General features: G+C 33.3%; 2 protein-coding genes across 2 annotated transcripts; both read left to right on the plus strand.

The window, feature by feature from the left end:
* The first annotated feature begins 15,342 nt into the window (after nt 1-15,342).
* On the plus strand, nt 15,343-15,888 carry LOC138348054 (uncharacterized). The gene has a single exon (XM_069296661.1). It carries the CDS (start codon nt 15,343-15,345, stop codon nt 15,886-15,888), a length of 546 nt encoding a protein of 181 aa, XP_069152762.1.
* A 2,729-nt stretch (nt 15,889-18,617) lies between these two features.
* On the plus strand, nt 18,618-19,271 carry LOC138348055 (secreted RxLR effector protein 161-like). Its single transcript, XM_069296662.1, has one exon. It carries the CDS (start codon nt 18,618-18,620, stop codon nt 19,269-19,271), a length of 654 nt encoding a protein of 217 aa, XP_069152763.1.
* Nucleotides 19,272-19,729: the final 458 nt, after the last annotated feature.

Genomic DNA, 19,729 nt, shown 5'->3' on the forward strand with positions numbered 1-19,729 from the left:
CACCCGATCCCCTAACCCCGTTCTTTTAGTTCATCAAGCCTTCTTTCATACCAAGGCATCATCATTAACAAAGAGGGTTTTAGGTTTAAGCTTCACAACCTTATCTTTCCAAACCATTACAATTACATAATCACATCATGCAAGCATACGCTTAAGCATATAGCAGACTTTACAATACCACCCAATACATATCATTCGTTATTAAGAGTTTACTATGAAATAGCATAAAAACCATAACCTACCTCCACCGAAGAATTCGTGATCAAGAATCTGCTTTGCTTTCCTCTTCGTTCTCTCCTCTTGATCGATCGTTTCTCCCTCTCTCTGTTCTTTCTATTTTTCTTATTCAAACCCTTTTTCTTTTACCGTAATTAGCATATAATTAAGTATAGAAGATGACAAAATTAGCCCACTAATTAATTCAAGGTTATCTCCTTTAAGCCTCAAGAAATTGAATTATTAATATTACTCACTAACTTTATAATTATAAGCAGGAATAGTCCAAAACGCCCCTTAAAACATTTAGCAGAAATCCGACCCAGGCAGGGTTACGCAGGCTGTGACGGCCCGTCGTGCCTGCGACGGTCCGTCCTGCTGCTTCCGTCACAAAGTTCAGAGACTAAATTTCACTAAGGGTCTGTGACGGCCCGTCATGCCTGTGAAGGTCCGTCCTGCCATTTCGTTGCGAAGTTCAGAGTGTCGATCTCAGTACCCAAATTTCAGAGTTCTAAGTGTTTTGGAACGAGACACCCTCGACGGTCCGTCGTGCTTGTGACGGTCCGTCGTGGGATCCGTCGACTCAGACAATTATTACCAGAAATACTCCACTGCTCAAAACGACTAAACAGGTCATTACAACCATCCATTAAAAAGACTTCTAAGCGAAATAATTATCAATACATGCAAGACACTATTCTAGAATTATTATTTTAGTTAGGTTTTACCTCATTATTCGCCTATGGTTCCCACAACCCTAGTTATGGATTTTAGTTACCCATAGTCAGAATCACAACATTCATATATGTAATATAAGAATTCATGCAGTTACTTCAATGAGAAAGAATAAATCTAGAAGTTCACTTGATTAATCAACAAATGCACCAACAATCAATTCCAGAAAAAGTGTATCAATTAGTGAAATTAATCGAAGACTGAAAATTCTCCAAAATTATATCAATCACAAAGTCTACTAACAAATAGTATAACAAAATTATATACAACATTCATTTTTGAGATATACTAAAAAAACAAAGTAGGTCTTTAGTATGTTTCTTATATTAAGACAAAATAAATATTTATTAATAATTAAATATATTTGAAACTTTCATTTTGGATGATTTATTTTATTAAATATTAAATAGTATTTCAAACAAGTTTCTATCTAAAAATATATTAGAAGAAAAGATTATGTGTAATTATCCATATGTTATTGTTAATTTCTTCCATCATTATTTTTTATAACATATTAATTTCTTCAATGATTTTATAGGCGTATCAAGAGAACTAACTGGGGTTTAACACTTTTGATTATGATTTCGCATATTCTTTATCAAAGCACAATAAATTTAAGATTAATTAAATTAAGAAGTAGCAAAATCAATGATAAAAATAATTTAGATTTATGTAAAAATTGATAATTTAGTGTTATGTTTTATTGAATGTGTGCTATGTGTTTAATAGAAATCTTGATTCGTACATGATAAAATTATTATTTCAATCTATATAATTTATGGAGTGTATTTTTATAACTACAAGCAATCCAAACTGAAGAAAAAAAGATGAATGAATTGTATTTGGTTGAAAACAAATTATGACGTTCATTATGATCAATTATAAAATAATTATCTTAAGCAAGTTAGATGTGGACCTACTCGCTCAATTTTTTTTTTAGTTGCTTCTCTATATTTTGCACACCCTTCATAAAATGTCTAGCTCTGCAACTGATCTATGACCACTTATAGTTGTCCCCATATTTCACTTGAACACATCAACTAGGGTTTGTACTTATTGAACACTTTATTTATTCAAGAATCATTTTCATTAGACAAAAATTGTTGACATGACAAAAAAAGTATGTTCCACTCGCCTTAAGCGCGTATAACAGTTAAAATCTTTTTTTTTCCAACTTATATACTTGATAAGTTGTAAAAAAAATAAAAAGGATTATCTTCTTCTTCTTCACTGCAAAGTCAACTCTCTTTCTCTAATCCTTTTTTTTCTTTTGCTTTCGACTTCATTTTTTTAATTAATTTTCTACAAAAGTTTTGAAATGGCACGAGAAAAGCATTAATTAAAGTAATAAAAATCAAATTGAGTCAAAAATAAATTTGGCTCTTCATTTTTTTTGAAAAGACTAATATGAGTCTGAAATTATTTTCTTTGAAATCGCTAAAGAATACAAATTCTAAAGAACCCACAATAGTGAAGAACAAAAAAGATCAACAAATCTTGATTGTCATTCGAAAAAAATGATATTGAGAAAATGATAACTATAATACTGAATTAGAAAAAAAGGAGAGAATGTAGGTGTACAATTATTGTAGTATGCGATTTAAGTCGGAGGCTGCCATGTGTTTTTCGGCGACGAAGAAAATGATAAAGAATGGAATGAGAGTTTTGGCAAAGAAGAGGAGGCAAAAGAGAGTTTTTTTTTGGGAAAAAAAATATTTTATTTTATTTTTAATATATATTTTCATTATTATTATTATGGGCCCAATAACACATGTCCTTTTCTGATTAGTTATTGTGTCATGTCACCGCTCACATATGACATACAATTTTTGTTTTTAGTTTATTGTCAAAAAATGTCTAATAGGTATTTTTTTTAACTAATATAGGAACCAGTCTAAGATGACATATCTAAGTGAAATATACAGACAATTTTAAGTGGTTACATGCGACTTAAGCCTAAAAGATATTAATAAATTTATTCATGTTATCATATGATGATTTACTATTTAGTATTAATTTATTAAATAGTTTATAATATTATAAATTAATTTTTACCTAACATTTTTCTCACTTCTAATAATATATAATATGATGATATATAGCAATATATGATACATGATATGATAGAGTAGTGTTGAACCCATGTGCCTCTGCCACAGCTGATTGTCAATACCATGTCTAAGTCACTATTACTCCAAATAATAAAGATTTAAAGCTGATAACCCACTTACCATAACACCATTCAAATAGAAGAACAAATGAATAATCTTGGACATGGGAAATTATTTCATTAATCAAGAAATTGAAAACAGTATTAAATAACCTTTGACAAAATAAAAATACACAAAATAAACTAATAAAGGGTGGAAGAAAGTTGATGGTGAATTCTCCCTTTTGTCTCTCTGTAATTTATGCGTTGCTTCTTCACATCTTATCTTAAGTCAACATGCATTTGTGATCGAGTGTCCCTACTCAAAACATTTTATTAAAGGCAGCTTAATCCTCATTCTTTATAAAATAACCAGATTCTATGATTTGCTCACATGGTCTATGCTGATTAAGGCTTACCCCACAATCAATGATTATGAACTATGACTTCTCAATAAGTACTACTTAGTGTTGGTGGGAGTATGAGATCTCATTTATGCATTGAACAAGTAGGCTTTGGGAGTATTTACTATGTGTCCCTTTTTTTTGTTATGATGGTTTATGAAATAAAATATGCTTAATGTGGATTGTTATTATGAGTTGTGTTCCTTGTTACAAATTTTTAAAGGTGAATGTGTCCTTGTGTATGAGTATAACTAAGGATGATATCAAAGAATGATAAGTATGATTATGGTGGCCTAAAAATTGTATTTAGTATAGATGGTATTATGAGATCTTATCTTTGCATTGCACAAGTATGACTTAGGGTTACTTAAGAAATGATTCTATCATGATATGATGAGTTATATGTCGAATATGTTTGTGACTTATGGTTTTATACTAATGTGCATGATAATTCTCAAACTTGGTAAAGTGCATGCTTTTCAACTAAAATTTCCTTTCGTAGCATGATTTCATGATTTTATGCATGTCTATTATACTAAATGCATTTTTGTACTAACCCATATTTTTTTACATTTTCCTCCAAATGTAGGGATTGTCACTCAATTTGGTTCCCCTTGTGGCTAGAGCTTGGACTATACCATTCTCCTTGCTAGTTTGTGAGTCATCATGATTCAAAGATGTATGAGTCATTTGTAGTTTCTTTCTAGTATTTCATTTTCAGACTATATTGAAAGGGTTGTTACCCTATTTTATATTCAAGTATTGTAATAGATGTCTATAATGACACAAATTTAGACTTCCACTTACTTTTATAAAAGAGTTTGATTGTATGGATAAAGTTTTAAAATTTCTGCATCATTTCTTTTATCCTATGTTATGGTATGCTAAGAGCTTGTATGACCCTTCGGGATCAAGTACGCCATGCTATATCTAGGGTGCACACCAGGGTCGTGGCGTCTTTGAAAACTTACTTCTTTTTCATTCCTTAAAACTTCCATCACAACCCTATTTCTTCTGTTTGAACTGCCACTCCCACCCTCTATTTTTCCCTTCAGAAATCGCCACCTCAACCATCACATGCCTCGTACTTTTCTTCGTTTTCTTTGTTGAGCTTTCAATTTTCTTTCTCCTTCTTCTAATCTCCCCACCCCTAACCCCATTTCAATTTGATTAGTAAAGGGGTGTGATGAACCGGGGAAAGAAACCAACAATTTGTTCTTGCTTCAAATGGTAGTGTTTGAATGTGATGAACTTGAAGCTCATTCTGTTGAGAAAACTTTAATTCCTTTATCACAAATTAATTGTTTCGGTTATTATTATTTATTTGCATTGATAACATTTCTTAAATATTGAATGTGTTTTTGTGAGAATGATTATGAAATGTTGGATCAATCTTTCAATCCAACTTGAGTTTGTTCAATTGTAATCTTGATGGAATTGAGGAACAATCAATCTCTTTTTTTTTTGGAGAATTCTTAGTTTGAAAATTAATAATAATAAATAATAATAATTAAAAAAAACAAAATATAAAAAATGTACAATGTGGCACTAATGTGGCAATGATGTAAAGCTAATGTATCGATAACATGACCCATATGGAATGCACTTGCCATTTTGAGAATCATATTATAATTTTAGGTGATATGGAATTCACTTGAAAATAGATCAATGGGTAAATAATTATCTGTTAATTTAAAGGTCTTAGTAATCTTTGTTGCTAAGTTTGGGGGGCGGGGGGATTTTATGTGTTTTTTCTTTCATCATCACCCTTGCTCTTTGCGTCGTCAAATTCAATGAAGGATAAAGAAAAGTCTCGTAAAACACTAAAACAATCAAGTGAAAGAACACAACAGAATAACAATACAGGAAAAAAGGCATATCCATCCTCCTAACCAACAGCCGGCAACACATGTGATAGAATATGGATAATGGATCAAATAACTCGAACAAAATCTTTAACTCTTCAACAAAAATTAATTTCCAACAATTAATTACTACTTGAGTTTCCAATGGGTGTATGTCGCTTTGTTTTGGCGAAGCTGTAGAGATTTATGGATGGAGGTGTTGGGATTGCTGTGACGACGGATAGAATTTTGACACCATGAGAATAAGAAAATAACCCCACTATGAGAATTTAAAAGGAATGACGATATTTATGAAGAGACTTTTTCAACCACGGTTCCATAAACGAGAAAGTGGGGAGTTATATTATACTCTATCCGTTCATTTTTACTTGTTACTTATTTTTAAAATATATTTTTGTTTTAAATTGACATTTTTGACATATCAAGAAAAGACAACTAATTTTTTCATGTTTTACTTTTAGCATTAAATATTTTTCTCCAAATCATCTTCCAAGAGTTAATAATAAACATCATCTAATAGAGGGGATGTGGTAAAATACATATATCAATAATTATATTCTTAATGGGTGTGTCAAGTCAAACAGTGACAACTGAACATGAACGGGGGAGGCCCCTGCTCATCACGGCCCAACATGCATGGTCTCGAAAAAAAATTCACTGTAAAAATACAACAGTAGAAACAAACAAACTAAACTTGATAACTATGTTGGTTGACGTAACATTAGCAAAACAATTCTTGTGCTTGTTAAATTAAAAATTCTTGTAGTGGCATATCTGTTTGTTTGAAACAGAGAATTTCTTTATGTTGAAAGAAGTCTAAGAGATACAATTGAGTTGCCTATTATAGCCTATCTTATCCGTAGTTCGGAATGTTCATGTTTGAACAATTTATACCATCCATAAGCCACTCTAGCTCTTCATCGAGCACAATCCAATTCATTCTTATGAAAAGAATGATTCAAGTAAAATATGCAAAAAAAGAAGATCAAGTCGATTACGCATGTCAGAAAAATTACCAAATATAAGCACACACGTGCATATCCTTTAAAAGAAAAAACTCTAGTTAAGTTATGACATTGTAATAAAAAATTGAAGTTGCTGATCCACAAAATAAAGAAAGAATAAGTAACATAACCAATGAGGATTGTTTTATCAAATTAATAGCCACATTGATGCAACATGGAAGTACTTCATATATCTTGAGATGAAAAATCTCCTACACTTCCAGTTCAATATTCCACATATGACAAAGCAACTTTTCTACAATTGCTTAGTCGACTCCATAAACTTTTCTCATTATTCCTATCATTGGGTAAAACAGTAAGTTTAGCTTATGGGATAAATATTTATCAACATTTGATCAAGATCGGTGATTTTTATATTTAAATTTGTTATATTGCACTTAAATTATAGCTCCTTCCAACTTTTTTTTTATGCTAGCACAAAAGTCTTGTAAAGTGTAAAGCATTGTATTACTAAACATCATGGTGAAAGAACTATTATTTGTGGTCTGTTAAGAGAAAATATGCTAAATTAGAAAACTACATAGAACTCACTCTTATCAGCTAAATATTATGATGACAAAGCATAATATTGAATGATCGATTTTTTCTACTTAAGAACATCGAATCAGGTTTTTCAAATGGACATCAAAATATGCAAAGATTGCCTTATATATGAGTAGTTATATGATATAACTACTCTAAATTACTCAAATTTCGAAGTCACTGAGAATTATGACACTACAGCATATTATTTGTAAAAACATATACTAACACTACATATAATATCTATGTTCAGAGTAGAGATCTAGATGACATAAACCACAAACCACACTCACTTCTATCAGCTATGTTTGAAGATGATATCTGACTGGCATATGAACTGTCACATAGCTGCTCTAAAATAATCTAATTTCAAAATTACAATGGGCAATGATATCACAGTAACCCATATGATGATATTATCAAGTTGTCCACACTCATACTGCTCTAAAATAATCACATCTCAAAAATTACAGAGAGGCATAACACTATGTACAATATTCTAGAACATCACTTCAAGCCATCCACTACGACCATACAGATAAAAGAACCACTACTAAAAAAACAGCGTTTAGCGACGAATTTTATTCCATCACTAAAAAACAATGGATTTACAATGGAATAGACATTTTGTTGCAGGAATTGCAATTTTTTTTTGAGTTATGATATAGCGACGGATTGACGACGAAATATTTGTTTGGTCGCTAAAAATAAGCGCGAAATTCTGGCACCCTAGTTTTCGCTACCAATTTGGCAACCAAGTAAGTGTGACCAATTTAATTAGTACTCTGCAACGAAATAGTGACGAAAAAAACGTTATTAAACTTAAAAATATATTTTTATAAAATTTATTTTATATAGTGATTAGGGGTGTCAAAAATGAACCCAAACATATGTAACCCGCCCAATCCTTCCAGTATTTTAAGGGTTGGTCTCAAGAATAATTCGAATTGGGTTCAATCTCAACTCATTCAAGCTTAACTCATTTGAAGAGACTTATCAATTGAGCCCAATTCAATATCCATATTCAACCTGTTTTAAACTTTTAAATATGATCCTATATTGTTGGTATGAATTATTATTTATTTAATATCTTTAAGGATTTATCTATCCATTTGTTATTTTTTTAACATAAACTTTTTGAGCAGATATTCAAATTGATATTATAAAAGTTAATTATCAATATGTTAAATTATCGAGATTAATCGGATCAAATTGGGGGGGTCAAGACCAATCCATTTTTTATCCCATTTGAGCCCAAAATAAACTTGGGCAGGTCAAGACCCAACCAAATTTCTATTCAACCTATTATAATATTTCCAATTTGAACCCAACCCGCCCATTTGACACTCCTAGTAGTGACGAAAAATCAGTCGCTAGAATTAAATCTAAATAAATATAATTTTGCTTGCAACGAATATTAACATCTATCATTAAGTCTGCTGCAAAATTATATTTTTTTCTAAGCTAAATCACTTCACTTTCCATTTTCTCCAGAAATTCTCATCTCTCAAAGTAAAGACTATGTAAGCTCTCTGATGGAACTTTCCTTCTCCAGTGGTTGAAACTCCCATCTCCTTCAATCTTCATCTCTAAGAAAGCGTTGTAACTCTCATCTCCTTGAATCTTCCATTTCGATCTAAAATGTGAGCTCTCAAATTATCATCTCTCTATCTCTGATGAGTTTGTGAAAGTTGGAGTTTTTAGCTCTCAAGTCTTTTCATTTCATTTAGTTTGTAGTAATATTGAGATGTGTTGAAATAATGATTTTATCAATGTCACTATTCTGAAAATAGGGTTGAAAATACATTCAACTCTTTCCATTTCCTTTAGCTCGAAGTAAGTTTGAGTTGTTCTTAAAATAGTGGTTTTAGTAGTTTGGGTATTCTGAAAATAGGTTTTTTTTAAGTAGGATTTTCTGAAAAATTGGGATTGGGGTTCAAGAACTACACTGATTTACTTTTATTTGCTTTTGTGAAAGTAAATTGCACACTAATTTGCTTATTTTTGTTTTCTAATTGCAGCTAGTTTTCATTGTTTGTGACTACTAACTATCGCTTTACTCTCTCCGCTTAAAGCAATCTCTCTTTCTCCCCCTCCCACAACTACCTAATAGTTGCTTGTAGTTTTTCATTTGCAATAGGAAAAATTTTGCTGCAAAAGTTTGAATAACAGTGAAGCGTGCAAGAGTTGGTATTTTGCTCTTTTTTTGAAGTTGTTTTTGTGGTTTGAGAAGGTTAAACGTGGTCATTGGGAGGGTTGGGATTTTGCAAGACATTTCTATTTTTTTATGAGGGGTGCATTTCTTAAAGTCATTCGAAACTTTCGGGATACAAGATTGACTGGCATACATATTTTTGTCATTGTGCAGGGGATTGTGAAAATTATTTTTCTGTTGTTTATTGTGAATTATTTCCTCATTATTCCGTTTGAGTTCCCGATGTGTGCTCTTCTTTACATGAATGCAGCAATACTACTATCCTCATTTGCATTAGATTGCAAAGGACTTCTATCAATAGAGTTAGGAACTTGACATGAATGGTGATTAGTTCATTTTTCTGATAAATAATATTACCGCTATATTGAATCTAGCTTAGAAGTTACTTCTGTGGTAATTTTGGTTTTACAATTTAAGAACCTTTTGACTTGTATGATATATGACTTCTTTTTATTTTGTAATCGGTATTTTGACGTTGTTTAGCTGAGAATCTATGAAAACAGTCTCTTGCATTTAGTTGAATAAGATACAAGCATATGACATAAAACAAAGAAGCAATTTTAAGTAAGCGTGACTGTAATTTTGAAAAAAACTAGACATATTTATATAATCAACCAATTGAATAAGCAGCGAGGATCATGTAGAATAGTACATTGAATATGGTGTTTTAGGTGTTAGAGAAGTATCACACAAGATGACTTCCATAATAAGATCAATCACATACTCTTCATGAAAGTATAAATAACCAGTTTTGTTGTGGGGCTTGGTTTATACACTAAAGTCTAGGCTAAAGGTGTTAATCACACTGATTTGGTATGTTATTATCATTTGTGAATATGTTGGCTTGACGATAAGTAATTGACTCTACATGATAAATGCTATTGGCTAAAGATACATATTAAGTTCTTATGCAACTAAAAATAACAACTAATTCATATTAATTATTTAGTTGTTATTTGTTTCTATTGCTCTTATTAATAACCAAGACGTCTAATGTTAAATATTGCATGTATCTACTGCTATAACACTATACTTAGTATTTGGTTGTTATTCACTTGAAGTAATCCTGGCTCTTTAATTTTTTCCCTTGTTTTTGCTAGAGATATACTCTCAAGATATTTACTTTAATCGTAATCAGGAAGAAGAGTAGTAATCGCCACAGAAAGGTATTCCAAACTTTACCTTCTTCTTTGGTCTTATTTGGTAGAGAAGTATATTCTAGACTTTAACTTCCTCATTAGATTTATTTTTTGGAGGAATTGTTGTTCTTATAGAGGAAACTCATGGGATTGTCTTACAAGTTATCTTTTTTAAATAAATATTCTTTATTTTGCTACTATTTTTTTGTAGCGAGGCTGATCTGCCACTGTAATTAGGCATCTTCAATTTTGTGAGATTTACTTGATATCTACCTTAAGCTAAAAGTGTGTGCCAATTTGTTGGATGATCTATTGCACCTAGTTATTGGGAGTAGTCCTGCCAAGACTTAAGTGTTTCTCTCTAATTGAAGGACTTGAGATTCATATTTTAACTAGGTAGCATCAGTAAGCTGGCTGAAATTAGAATGATTTAGTAGCTTGATTTGTATTAGAATGCTTCATTATTTTGTAAGTTGACTGAAATTAGAATTCTTTAATAAGGAAAACTTTTTTTCTAGCTAAGTTAGTTTTGAAAGCTATTAAGCTTCTTTTTTCTAGCTTTACCTGTAAGCAATTTCAACAACTTATTTTTTCATGCCAATCTGTATTTTGACCAAATTTTGAATATAAATGAGAATCAGTGATTTTCCAGTATGCATGTTCTTAAAAATGTGCTTGTTATTGGAAGTAGTCCTTAATCAACTTGTGCTTGTTACTAAATGTATCATTTATTTAAACATGAATAGAACATGAATAATCTAGAGCGTAGTTGGATATATGAGGGGTTGGATGGTCGAGGGGCTATAAATCCAAGTTTCATAGATGGCTTGATAAATTTATCCAATATTCATGTTCTCATCCTTGTTAACCTTCAATGGATGAAGATCCTAATCCCGAGTCTCAAAAATTATATGATTTGCGACAAGAAACTGATAAAAAATTATATCCCGATGCTGCTCTCTCTCAACTTGCGGTTGCCTCCAGGATGTTAAATATTAAAATGGAGAGCAATATTTCACAAAGATGATATAACCAAATGATTCAATTTTTGAAATATGCTTTACCTAAAGATAACATAATTTTTAAAAGTTATCAGACCAAGAAGCTAGTGCGTAGCTTGGGTTTGCCGGTTGAAAAGATTGATTGTTGTGAATCAGGATGTATGTTATATTGGGATGATGATGAACATCTTACATCTTGTACATTTTGTGGCCATGAGAGATACAAGTGGTGTGTCGGCTTTCGCAAGAGAAAATTTGTCCCCTATAAGACAATGTATTATTTTCTTTTGATTCCTAGATTGCAAAGATTATACGCATCCCATGCTATAACTGGCGACATGAGATGGCATCATGAGCATACAGAAGAGGATGGTGTAATGCGTCATCCATCAGATTTTGAGGCTTGGAAGCACTTCAATGAAACTCATCTTTTTTTTGCAGCTTAACCAAGAAATATAAGATCGGGGTTATGTATTGATAGTTTCCAACCATTTATTTGGTCATGGGGAGAAGAAAAAAAGAAGAGATTTATCCCTTGAAGAAATCAAGGCTGCCCAAACTTATATCTTTCTAAATTATGATGAGGTTGAGCAATTTGTGAGGTAACAAAAGTTAGTGATATTTTCTTAATAATAAAAACATATCTTTATTCGCGAATTTTATATTTTACTTATTTTGTGGTCATGAAGTATTCTCATGCAACTCTTGCAAGAAGAATTTCCAAATCTATCTCCGGGTCAACTAGACGAGAGCCTTGAAAATTTTTTTTCTACATGGTTCGAAGAATTTTTAAGGTCTCACAGTTATTATCTTCTATACGATAATGTAATCAAATTAACTTCTGAAATGTAACCAAATCTTACAATTTTTAAAAATAGGTCCGATCTAATACCATTGAGAATAAGTTCTTGCGTAGTCTTGCTCGTGGTAGGCGCTACATGTCATCCTGTTTATTTTGTTAATGGATACAAATTTCATTCAGAATGTCATGGTAGCAGAAGATCAACAATGAACTGTGGAGTTTGTATCTCAGATTCAAATTTTGGTGATTATTTTGGACACATAAAAGAGATTATACAAGTGAAATACTGATATGCTCAAACTTACTTCTCAAATAAGAAGTAAAATGGTTGTATCAGGTAAAGAACCCAACTAATGAGGTTGGGATCGTTCCCACGAGGAATTTAGTTTAGACTTAACTTCAATCTATTATAACTATTATTTAGTAAATTATTTCCTTGGAAAACAAAGACAATAAAAAGGGGGGGGGAGGGGGGGGGGGTTATTTCAAAATGAATGAAAATAACTAGCTAAATTAAAGGAGACCAACTAACAGATTCAAATGTTGGAGTTTAATCAATTAATAAAAGTAACTAGGGTTTACGTGTTCCCTACAAGTTCCTAATTTGATAATTCTAACTATAACAATTCTTTTCTAGTATCTTGCATGCAAAGTGATAAGTTATGTATTTCTAAATCCTTAGTCCGACATCTAAAAAATTTCACTCCGCACCTTTGTCCGGCTACGTGTGTTGCTATATTAACCCTTACCTTTACCTCATATTAAGCGTTGTATTCGATATTTTACTAAGTTATTACCTTGTACCAACCAATACTAGCCTATTATATAGTATACACTAAATCTTTGTTGATAATTCTTTTCCTATTATCTACCTCCTTGGTCCGGAAACTAGCATTAAGGCGAGTTCTAACGTTGGTCATCCGTTAAAAAGACTCCTAAGAGAAAGAATTATCAATACATGCAAGACACTATTCTAGAATTATTATTTTAGTTAGATTTTATCTTATTATTCACCCATGGTTCCCACAACCCTAGTTTTGAAGTTTAGTTACCCATAGTCATAATCACAATATTCATATATATGATATAAGAATTCATGCACTTACTTCGATGAGAAAGAATAACATCCAGAAATTTACTTGATTAATTGACAAAATAACCAACAATCAACTCCAGAGAATAGTATAACAATCTAAAGCCTAATAATCAAAATAATCTACTCACAAAGAATCTAACATAAAATCTAATCACCAAAAGTCTAACCCTTAAAACGAGGTTTTTCAAACTATTTATAAAAAAGAAAAACCTAATAAAAGAAGGACTCTAATTGCTGAAAATCTGTCAAAACGCGGCTGGGTCGACGGACCTCGCGACGGATCGTCGTGGTCACGACGAGCCGTCATGGACTCCATCGTCCCATACTTTGAAAACTCTTTTGTTGCTCTCTTCATTACCCTCGACGACAGGTATGACGGATCGCCACAGGCACAACGGTCCGTCAAGGGTCTCCGTTCCATAACACTTAAACTCTTGGAATTTGGGTACTAGGACTACTTCTCTAATCATCAAGACGAACCAGCAGGAATGACCGTCACGGCTACGATGGTTCGTGACGCACTTCGTAACCCCACACTTGGTCAGACTTCCCCATCTTCCTTCAACAGTTTTACTACGATGCCACCTACGAACCATCACAGGCACGATGTACCGTCACAAGCTCCGTAGGTGGTACTTTTCTGCATTTCTTGCTCAAAAATATTCGCGTTCATCTTTAGACATATTTCCTGCAAATAAAGACAAACTTACATAAAAATTAATACAAAAAGGCTTTTGGAAACATACTAAACTTAAGGAAAAATCATTAAAAATACCGTGAGACCACTGTATATCAAATACCGTGAAGCACCTTTGACGCAAACTCTGTTATTCAAATGTGAATGGTTTGACCCAACAATGGATGCTGGTGTCAAAAAGCATAATCAGTAAAAATTGATTGATATTAATCATCATCGTCGATATAAAATATATGAAACTTTTATTCTTGAAAGGCAATCAACTCAAGTGTGCTATGTGCCTTATCCGAGCAAGAAAAAGGACAAGGGTGATTGGGTAGCTGTATTGAAGGTCAAACCTCGAAATGTTATTGAACTACCTGATGAGGAAGTGGCGAAAACTTCAGAACCAAATGCACCATTCCAAGTTGAAGAAGTTGAAGTCCACGAGATAGATATGACAATTTTCATTGATGAAAATATACCATTAAATGATCCAAATGGAGATGTTGTGGAAATGGATGAACCCATTGATGATAGTTTATTACAAGAGCACCATGAAATCCAAATAGAATTCACAGATGATGAATATGAAAGCGAGGAAACTGAGGAGGATGGTGAGGAAGACGAAGAGGAGGAGTTTGAAGAAGACATAGATATTGACTAGTGTTCGATAATCTGCTATTGTATCTTCACTGTATTTTGTTTAGTTTTTGCTTTTCAATTTCGGATGATTAATACAAGTAACGTTTGAATTTTATCCATGTGTGTTCTATTTATTATTTTTAACTTTAAATATATCTATTGGTAGTGTTAATATAACCATTAAGTTTAGGTGTCTTATCAGAAGCACATGATCTGATGGTATTCAATATTTCAGTCTCTTAAAAGGCTAATCCCCTTTACTAATTTGTTTCTTTTCGTATATGATCTCTTTACTAAATTGTGAACACAACGCTAACTGTTTCACTCCTATATTTGCAGGCATGAAGTGTTCCAGATGATCTGATAGCTTTTTGGAGGCATTTTAAGATATTTTAGCAAATTTTCACTTGATTGGAAATTACTTTAGCGAGGTAACTTAATTTGATTTCCAATAATGATAAATGTTTCACTCTAGGTTCTGTTTTTGCAATACATCTATACTTATTATGAATTATGCTTAATTTTATTTTGTACCGGTGATGGTTGTTAGAAATTTGTTTTACAATATTTTTTTGATTTAGTCAAATAAAAGTAGTTTAAATGGAGTCAATATGTATCCTGATCTTTAGCTAGAAGTTACAACTTTTAGTGGTCTATTAACATGATATTTGTTAGCCTATTTTTTTAGCTATTTCAGTTTGTGTACAGCTCTATAAGAGAGCCTTTATGTTGATCAATAAACTGTGAGAAAATTTTCAATTCCCTTTCTTGCTTTCTTTCACTGATATACACAATTATTTTCATCAGTGGTACTAGAACTTGAATTACATAAATAGCAGCAGCTAGCATTCAATGATTTCCTCAGACAACTTCGTACAACCATCTATTCCGTGCTTCGATGGTCACTATGATCATTGGAGCATGCTCATGGAAAACTTCTTGAGGTCCAAGGAGTATTTGAATGTTGTTGAATCTGGAGTAGCAGAACCAGCAACAAGAGCTACAAAAGCTCAGAAAACAGAATTTGAAGTCTTAAAATTGAAAGATCTTAAGGCTAAAAATTATCTGTTTGAAGTTATTGATCGGTCCATTTTGGAGACTATTCTTTGCAAAGAAACCTCCAAGAAAATTTGGGACTCCATGGAGAAGAAGTGTCAAGGCAATGTGAAGGCAAAAAGGGTACAACTCCAAGGATTCGGAACTGAATTTGAGACTTTGCGTATGAAATCAGGAGATACAGTTACAGATTTCTTTTCAAGAACTATGGCAATTGCAAGCAAGATGAGAATCCATGGAGAGCAAATGCAGGATGTCACCATTGTTGAGAAAATCCTTCGATCAATGACACAGAAATTTAATTTTTGTTGTCTTCTCTATCGAAGAATCGAAGGATATTGATGAACTCTCCATTGATGAATTGAAAAATTCTTTGTTAGTTCATGAGCAGAAAATCATCCAGCAGGACAAAGAAAAGCACGCACTGAAAGCAACCACCGATAATCCTTCTAAAACAAGTGGAGGTTGAGGTCGGAGTAGGGGAGAGGAAGCTACAGTCGAGGTAATTAACAGTACCATTAGCAGAATGATGATCAGTTTCAACAGAGAGGAAGGGGATGTGGAGGACATGACTCAACAACTCAGAAACCAAAGTCAGTAGACAAAACAAATGTTGAGTTCTATCGCTGCCATAGGTATGGTCATTACCAATTAGAATGTCGAACAAATTTAAATAGACAGAGTGCAGAAGTATCTAACTTTGCAGAGAAGGAAGAAGAAGTTTCTCTCTTGATGGTGTGTTATGAAAGTGAAGAAACTCAACAAAATCTGTGGTATTAGGACACCGGGTGTAGCAACCACATGTGCGGAGACAAGAAGGCATTTTCTGAATTGGATGAAAGCTTCCGCAATACTGTCAAGTTCGGTGATAACTATGTTGTATCTGTCATGGGAAAAGGCAATGTCACTTTACATGACAAAGATAACTCTTTACACACAATTTGTAATGTGTTTTATGTTCCAGATTTAAAAACCAATTTACTTAGTATTGGTCAACTACAAGAAAAGGGTTATGAGATATCCATTAAAAATGGATTATGTCGAATTGAAGATTCAAGGCTGGGTTTGATTGCTCAAGTTAGCATGACAACAAATTGTATGTTTCCACTTCAGTTGCAGAGTTCGAGATCTTCCTGCTTCTCGGCCAACGTAACAGATACATCGTGGTTATGGAATTTTCATTATGGCCACTTGATCTTTGGTGGCTTAAGCACTTTGCAACGAAATAACATGGTCAGTGGCCTCCATCAAATTGCAGCTCCTTCTCAAGTATGTGAGGAATGTGCAGTTGGCAAGCAGCAACGTAATCAATTTCCTAAGGGAAAGTCATGGAGAGCCAAAAATGTGTTGGAGCTGGTGCATTCTGATCTTTGCAGCCCAATTAATCCATCTTCAAATGGAGGTAAACGATACATAATCACCTTCATTGATGATTTTAGTCGGTATACATGGGTCTATTTTTTTGCAGGACAAATCTGATGCTTTTGAAACTTTCAAAAGCTTTAAAATTATGGTGGAGAAAGAAGCAGGAAGCCAAATCAAAGTACTTCGCACAAATCGAGATGGGAATACAGTTCACAAGAATTTGCTAATTTTTGTGAAAGCAATGGCATTAAAAGGCAACTGACAACAGCCTATACGCCCCAACAAAACGGTGTCTGTGAGCTCAAAAATCGTACTATAATGAATATGGTGCGCAGTCTCTTGACAAAAAGCAGTGTTCCAAAAGCTTTCTGGCCTGAAGCTGTTAACTGGCGCATTCATATTTTGAATAGAAGTCCTACATTATCTGTTCAAAATATGACACCGGAGGTGGCTTGGAATGGTCGAAATCCTAATGTTGATCATTTTAGAATTTTCGGGTGCATTTGTTATGCCCGTATTCCAGATCAAAGAAGAACGAAGATTGATGACAAAGGTGAGAAATGCATTTTCCTTGGTGTTAGTGATTGTTCTAAAGCTTACAAACTATATAATCCTATCACCAAGAAAATTGTCATTAATCGAGACGTAATATTCGACGAAGAAAATTTCTGGACATGGAGTGAATCTGGTTCTCAATGACAAATTCCAACAGACTTTGATGGGCAAGATGAAGCTGAAAATCAACATGATACTGTGGTAGTGCAGCAACCAATCACTGCTCAAGATGAATAAGTAGTGACTCAAGTCTCAGCGGCAGTTGCAAGAGAACCAAGAAGCAGAAAAAGACCAATATGGATGGATGACTATGAAGTAACGGGAATTGGTCAATCTGAGGATCCAACTGTTCATTTTGCTCTTTTTGCAGACTGTGATCCTGTAACCTTTGAAGAAGCAGTAAAGCAATCAAAATGGAGAAAAACTATGGATGAAGAGCTTGCAACTATTGAAAGAAATAACACATGGAAGCTGACTGAGCTTCCGGAAGGTCAGAAAACAATCGATGTGAAGTGGATTTTTAAGACAAAGTTGAAAAAAATGGTGAGGTGTACAAGTATAAAGCTCGCTTGGTTGAAAAAGGTTACGAGTAAGAATTCAGTGTAGACTATGAAGAGGTGTTCGCTCCAGTAGTAAGACATGATATTATCAGATTATTGATTGCATTGGCAGCACAAAATTCGTGGCCTATTTTCCAGTTGGATGTCAAGTCAGCTTTCTTGCACGAAGACTTGAAAGAACATGTATTTGTAGAACAAACTTCTGGTTATGTTAAAGTTGGAGATGAATTCAAAGTGTATCAGCTAAAAAGGGCTTTATACGGACTTAAACAAGCCCCACGAGCTTGGTATAGTCGCATTGAAGCCTATTTTTTGAAGGAAGGTTTTTCTAAATGCCCATATGATCATACTCTGTTTGTTAAATTTGAAGGAGGAAAGATGCTTGTTGTGTCCTTATATGTAGAGGACTTGATTTATACTGGAAATGATGCGGCTATGTTTGACAGATTGAAGAAATACATGATGCTTGAATTTGATATGTCTGATCTTGGAATGATGCACTATTTTCTCGGCATTGAAGTGGTGCAATCTGCTGCTGGTATTTTTATTACTTAAAGAAGGTATGCTCAAGAAATCCTTGACAGGTTTGGAATGAACAACTGTAATCTTGCCGAAACTCCAACTGAAGCTGGTCTTCAACTTGTGAAATATCCAGAAGAAGGGAGGAAAGTGGACAGCAGAGTGTTCAAACAAATCGTGGGAAGTCTGATGTATTTGACTACTACTAGACCTGACATAATGTATTCTGTCAGCCTTGTTAGTAGGTATATGGAATGCCCTCAGGAGATTCATCTTGTAGCTGCCAAACGAATTCTCCGTTACGTGCAGGGAACAATCGATTGCGGAGTGTTTTACAAGAGAGGAAACAAATCAGATTTTTTAGGTTTTACTGGTAGTGAGTATGCCCGATATAAAGATGACAGAAAAAGTACTTCGGCATATGTGTTCATGTTGGGTTCTGGAGCTGTTGCTTGGTCTTCTAAAAAGCAATCGATTATCACTTCATCAATCACTGAGGCAGAATTTGTAGCTGTTACAGCTTGTGCCTGTCAAGCTATATGGTTCAGAAGGATACTTGAGGAGCTGCAGTTCAAGCAAAGAGGACCAACTGCAATTTATTGTGACAACACATCAATGATCAAACTCTCCAAAAATCCCGTGTTTCATGGCAGGAGCAAACATATAGATGTTAGGTTTCATTTCTTAAGGGATCTCACAAAAGATGAAGTCATTGAAGTTCTCTAGTGTAAGTGTGAGAATCAAATTGCTGAAAAGCCTTTGAAATTATGCACATTCCAGAAACTCAGGAAGTTGCTTGGTGTTTGTAATTATTTCAATTAAACTGAAAGCATTCAGTTTAAGGGAGTGATTGGTAGAAATTTGTTTTACATTATTTGTTTGATTTAGTCAAATAAATGTAGTTTAAATGGAGTCAATATGTATCCTGATCTTTAGCTAGAAGTTACAGCTTTTAGTGGTTTGTTAACATGATATTTGTTAGCCTATTTTTTAGCTATTTCATTTTGTTTACAGCTCTATAAGAGAGCCTTTATTTTGATCAATAAACTGTGAGAAAATTTCAATTCCCTTTCTTGCTTTGTTTCACTGATATACACAATTATTTTCATCAATGGTCTAACTACACTGTTATATTTATTCTTAGGCATGACTCGAGGCAGAAGTCGTGGCAAGTCCTTAGGAAG

This window comes from Solanum lycopersicum, chromosome 4, assembly GCF_036512215.1.
Source record: "Solanum lycopersicum chromosome 4, SLM_r2.1".
Taxonomy (NCBI): Eukaryota; Viridiplantae; Streptophyta; class Magnoliopsida; order Solanales; family Solanaceae; genus Solanum; species Solanum lycopersicum.

Excerpts from the sequence above, each read along its gene's own strand:
- LOC138348055 (XM_069296662.1), top strand. The coding sequence starts at position 18,618 with ATGAACAACTGTAATCTTGCCGAAACTCCAACTGAAGCTGGTCTTCAA.
- LOC138348054 (XM_069296661.1), top strand. The coding sequence starts at position 15,343 with ATGATTTCCTCAGACAACTTCGTACAACCATCTATTCCGTGCTTCGAT.